At 39.0% G+C, this 5,692-nt stretch overlaps 1 protein-coding gene across 1 annotated transcript in view; it reads left to right on the forward strand.

The window, feature by feature from the left end:
• The first annotated feature begins 838 nt into the window (after nt 1-838).
• The window catches only part of OAT (ornithine aminotransferase), an 8,114-nt gene continuing 3,260 nt past the window's right edge, over nt 839-5,692 (forward strand). Inside the window, exons 1-6 of the mRNA XM_008633336.2 lie at nt 839-1,089; nt 1,577-1,801; nt 1,928-2,023; nt 3,023-3,150; nt 4,438-4,560; nt 5,243-5,371. Coding sequence (XP_008631558.1) covers nt 891-1,089; nt 1,577-1,801; nt 1,928-2,023; nt 3,023-3,150; nt 4,438-4,560; nt 5,243-5,371 — 900 coding nt within the window. The 5' untranslated portion in view covers nt 839-890. The remainder of the gene's footprint in view (nt 1,090-1,576; nt 1,802-1,927; nt 2,024-3,022; nt 3,151-4,437; nt 4,561-5,242; nt 5,372-5,692) is intronic.

A 5,692-nucleotide genomic window follows, 5' to 3' on the forward strand; every position in this document is an offset into this window, starting at 1 on the left:
ATCCAGGGGCAGCCACAGCTTCTCTGGGCACCCTGTGCCAGGGCCTCAGCACCCTCACAGGGGAGAATTTCTTCCCAATATCCCATCCCCCCCTGCCCTGTGTCAGTGTGAATCCATTCCCCCTTGTCCTGTCCCTCTACCCCTTGTCCAAATTCCCTCTCCAGCTCTCCTGGAGCCCCTTTAGGCACTGGAAGGGGCTTTGAGGTCTCCCTGGAGCCTCCTCTTTTCCAGGCCGAACAGAATGTTGGTCTTAAAAATGGTACCATCAGCGAGTGCTTAGGGGTAGGTGGCAACATTTACAATCCAGAATACAATTTATAAGTCACAAATTTTGCTTCTTAAAGCAGAGATCAGTTAAAACTAATCTTTTCATCAAATTTGTTAATAGTGTCAGCTAAATGTGATTTTTGTTGGGTGCTTCTTCTCAGTGTTGTATTATTTGCTTTCTGATTTTGTGACATGATTTGTCTGATGGCAATCTGGTAGAAAATGGACATTTCAATAGAACAAGAAGTTTGATGAACTTAACTTTCTTACTGTAGTTTATGTAAGTACCTTGGAATTTAGGGCGCAGCGAAAAAGGGACACTTGCAGGAAAAATGATGTAACTGATTCATAGACTTGCTGAGTCACACAGTTTAGTTTTCTTTTTCTTTCTGTAAGTGTACTTTAGAATAGAAAAAACAACTTGTTTGAAGTTAATTCCCCTTTAATTTATACTTCATATAAGCTTTTTGGCTGAATTTCAAAATAGTTGAGGAACCTGGAATCCTGGCAGTAAAACCACTTCAATCGTGTCAGACATTGCTTCTGAAGTGTTCTTAGTGCTAATTATTAACTCTCTTTATTTTTTTCCCTCCAGATCTGTATCAGAATTCCTGAAGTTCATCATGCTTTCCAAGCTAACCCGCTCCCAGAACCTTGCTGTTCTCTGCCGAGGCCTTCATTCCTCGCTGAGCTCTGCCACCTCAGTTGCTCCTAAAAAAACCATTCAGGGACCTCCCTCGTCTGATTTCATCTTTGAGCGTGAGGCGAAATATGGTGCCCACAACTATCACCCACTGCCTGTTGCTCTGGAAAGAGGAAAAGGTATTTTATTTAGGTTTTTCCTGGAGATTGTAGGTGGGGTGTGTCTGTGTAAGTGTAATGAGATCATGGCAGAATGGTTTTGACCTGATTGATTTCTAAACATTTTTTTTTGTGGTAGGATTGAGATCATTGATGAAACAAAGACAGCTAATTGTTGATTAGAGAGCAGAATCATTATGCATAAGGGCACCTGAAAAACTTGTGGTGTCTCTAAAATGATTTATCTAAACAGAGGTCTAAGTCTTGATAATCTTCAGAATAACTCAGCAAGAAAAATTTCAAGCAACTTAATTTCGTCTGTTACCTTCTATGGAGAGTTTTAATGTGAACATGAAAAGGTGCATTGGAACATATCTTAAGTCCTTGTGGGCTGTTCATGTATTGCCACTTAATTTAAATTTACTCTCGTCTTTGATTATGTTTAAGGAGCCTTTTTTGTCCTGTGTCATCTTTATTCTGTGTGCTGACCACAGGTTTGTTTTCCCAGGTGTTTACGTGTGGGATGTTGAAGGCAGAAAGTATTTTGACTTTCTAAGTGCTTACAGTGCAGTCAACCAAGGCCACTGTCACCCAAAGATTGTGGATGCTCTGAAAGCCCAGTCTGAAAAACTGGCCCTGACATCCAGGGCATTCTACAACGATGTCCTTGGGGAATATGAGGAGCTTGTCACCAAAATGTTCAATTATAACAAAGTTCTTCCAATGAACACAGGTAAAGAAATATTTTATTTCCATTTTAGTTCTTGTTTCTGAAATTCAATGGTTGTGTAACATTTTCTGCTGCATTGATGGCTTGTTCCATGTGCAAGAGTGATAATGGTGCTGCTTTATGTTTTAGGAGTGGAAGCTGGAGAAACTGCCTGTAAACTGGCTCGGAAATGGGCCTACACTGTGAAAGGAATTCCAAAATACAAAGCTAAAATCATTTTTGCAGGTATGTAGAGTGTGTGTTATGAATTGAGGTCTTGAGGATCTGGACACTGGATTGTTGGGAGGCAGCCTGAAGTCACACGGAAAGCACATCCAGTCCTCCATGCTCTTTTAATCACTTAAAGTGCAGTACTTTTAACTCCTGACTGGCTCCTTACAGAACTTTTTTGTAGATTAATTCCTCAAACCTCGGCCACACTTCTTCTAGATTGTGCAATAGGGTTAAGCTGCTGTCTTGGCTTCACCTGCCAGGGCTTTTGTTCTGCATTCTCCAGGTCTTCCAGAAATTGGCATTAACATTGGAGTCTTGATATAATGAAAGTAAAAGCAATGTTGCTAAAGTAAATATTGGACCCTGATTCTCTGTTGGGATATTTCCTTCGTTTACCTGCCTGCCCTGCTTGGCTCTGTAACAGGGAGAAGTTACCTGCTCCTGAAGAGACTGTTGGGATTTGTTAAATAGAAAAATTTTAAAAACCTATATACAATTAAAAAAAAAATCTTATATTTAGTATTTTTTGGTTATAGATAAAGCAGTTTTGTGAATGCTAATTTTGTTTAATGGTTCTGTATTTTATAAAATCTTCCAGAAGAAAGCTTACTATTTAAATACTTTTTCCCCCTACGTTTTATAAGTAATAATTGCATTAAAGCTGAACATTATCATTAAAATGATGTTATCTGATTTTTTTTCGATTTTTCAGACTACTAGCAAAACTAAAGGAAATTATTTTGTATAATTGTCAGGTCTTAGAGTATAATTACAAAACTAAAGGAAATTTTGTATAATTGTCAGGTCTTAGAGTATAATTTTCTTTTGTCTTTTGATATAGCAACAGAGTGTATTTATGTCATCAATACAAAATACTAACAATTAAGAGAAGGATGCTGATACGTTGTTAGATAACTCTTAAAATGCATCACCAAATGGGACGTGTAATGTCCTTTAAAGTGTTCTGGCTCTTGGTCAGTTTTGTAACAATTTCTCCTTTTTTTTTTCCAGCTGGCAACTTCTGGGGCAGGACAATGTCTGCCATCTCCAGTTCTACTGACCCGTCCAGCTACGATGGGTTTGGACCCTTCATGCCAGGGTTTGAACTGATCCCATACAATGATCTACCAGCTCTTGAGGTATTTGACAACTTCTTGTTCTCTTGTAAGAAGTCATTTTGCAATGTCTTTTTGCTAAGTAGCAAGGAAAATCAGAAGTTTATACTTTGAAACCCTTGCTTTGACGTTAAGGTATCTGTGAGTAGACATATACAAGGAATGTGTTTGTTATAATTATGAACTGGAATGTGGGTAAATTCTGCTTTGGTTTTGATTTTCAGTTTTGCTTTAGGACATGAGAGGAAAACCACATGATCTGTTTAATTTCCTAGCAGCCTGGTCTAGTGGAAATGCCCCTGCCCATGGCAAGAAGTGGGATGGGATGAGCTTTAAGGTCCCTTCCCACCCAGACCATCCTGTGATTCTATGACTAGAATTCACTGCAGTTGCAAATACTTATTTTCAGGTTCACAGCATCCTTAAAACCATGCCAGGCTGCTGTTTCACGAGCTCCTGAAATGCCACTGATTCTGTATTTCCCTGTGTTCTCTGAGATTAATCCTGTCAAGCTGTTGGGGGTGGGGGGGTGACCTTGATTAGGTACATCATTTCTGTGGGTAAAAACCTCTGTACCTGTTGGGTCTGCTTCATACAAGTGAGTGGGTTTTGGATATTGAGAGATTATAGAACAGAGCTGCTTTTCTCCTTGGAGTTGGGTTAGGGGAAGCAAAGGTCTCTCAGTGGGTTATAGCTGCAGTGTGGAAAAGCTTGTTCAGGTTTGAACCTACATCAGGCTTCCCATGGTGAAAGGCCTGCAAGTATTTAATGCCTTCATTGGAGCTGGAATTCTGCTCATGGGGCAATGCTGAGAAAAGCTGCAGTAAATTCATGCTGGGAATCATTAAATCTCTTGTGCCTCGTGGACTTCTAAACCTTTTTGAACTTGGTAGTACAGGAATGTACCTGTGGACTTTGCTTTAAGGTAAAATTGTTCTAGAGGGGCTCCATTCTTTTTTTGCTTAAGGGAAGACTTGAGCAATTGTTTGTCTTGTATGGGGTAATACGAAACTGAGGGTATTTCTGAGGTGATTTATGAACTGATCTGATAAACTGCTTGTCTGGGTTTGCAGTCTGCAAGGTTTGTACCTTCCCAAGCAAGCACAGCAGCTGATTTTACACTGCAGTCAGTGACACAGTGTTAGAACTGAAATGGCACTCGGGGAGAGCTGCCTGACAGGAATGCTCTTCTCTTCCTTTGAGGAAGAACACCAGGGCTAGAATCAGGTTCTGCTATATGTATTTTCTATATTTGACCTGAGTAAAAGCTTTTTCTTCCTCTCTTTCCTCTCCCTACGTCCAATGTTGCAGCGGGCCCTTCAAGACCCCAACGTGGCAGCTTTCATGGTGGAGCCAATTCAAGGGGAAGCAGGAGTGATTGTTCCTGACAAAGGCTATCTCACAGGAGTGAGGGAGCTCTGCACAAAACACAATGTGAGGAATTCACTGTAACATTAAATGTTTAACATTACACACTGTGTTTACTGGTGTACCTTACAAGGTCACCCTTCTATACAAGGTATAGAACTTTATATGCTATTTAATAATTTGCCTTTCTTTCAGTGGAATAATGCAGGGATACTTCTTGTGTTTCCTCACTAAAAAGTACTTCTTAGCAGTGCACCATTTTTCACTATTTTTTACTATTGTCATCGATTTAAGTTTCTAATGAATGTTCTTCAACTGCATTTATTTTAGGTTAATTTGACTTTTAATTTCTTTTCCACATTATAAGTTCCTTGGGTCCAAAGCCAATTACCAGGGCTATCCAGGACCTTTGTTGCTGAAGTGCATAACTGCTACCAAGAACCAGTAACAATAATGGGTCATATAATGAAACACTGAAAAAAATGGTTATCAGTGATCTCTGATTTAAAAATCAGTGATCTCTGTTCCAACAGAACTCAGATTCTTAATTTGTAAATGCTACTCATAAATCTTTTCATACCTTCAGAGGAAGACACTGACATATTATTAATAAAGTTGTCTTCATTATTGCTGTGATACCTCAAAAAAATAATTGTATTGTTGGAACTGGGTTAGGAGTGAAAGGAATTCTCTGTTCTGTTTGGATTTTATTTCGTTTTTTAGAAGATTTTTCTTCTTCTCTTTAAAGGTTCTGTTTATTGCTGATGAAATACAAACTGGTTTAGCCAGAACAGGGAAAATGCTGGCTGTTGACCATGAAAATGTGAGACCTGACATAATTCTTCTTGGAAAGGCCCTTTCTGGTGGCTTATACCCTGTGAGTACCAAAGAAATACTAATAATTTAAAATAATACCAAATGACTCAAACATTTGTTGAATAATGGTTTGGGTTTTTTTTAGTCATTAACACTGAAAACGTGCCAGTTGGAAGAACAATAAATCTGATGTTTGTTGTACTTAGAAATTGTTGTTTGCAAGATTAGCTATGATTTATGACCAGACAGTCCAGCCTGTGAGAGAGACATAATAAAATAATGGAATACCTGATACTACCTTCATAGCTGAACAAGTGGCATTATTTCATTTGTTTGGCATGCCTGCATGGCTGATTTTATCCTCTTGGAGTGACTTAAATTC

The sequence above is a fragment of the Corvus brachyrhynchos genome, unplaced genomic scaffold, assembly GCF_000691975.1.
Source record: "Corvus brachyrhynchos isolate BGI_N302 unplaced genomic scaffold, ASM69197v1 scaffold514, whole genome shotgun sequence".
Taxonomy (NCBI): Eukaryota; Metazoa; Chordata; class Aves; order Passeriformes; family Corvidae; genus Corvus; species Corvus brachyrhynchos.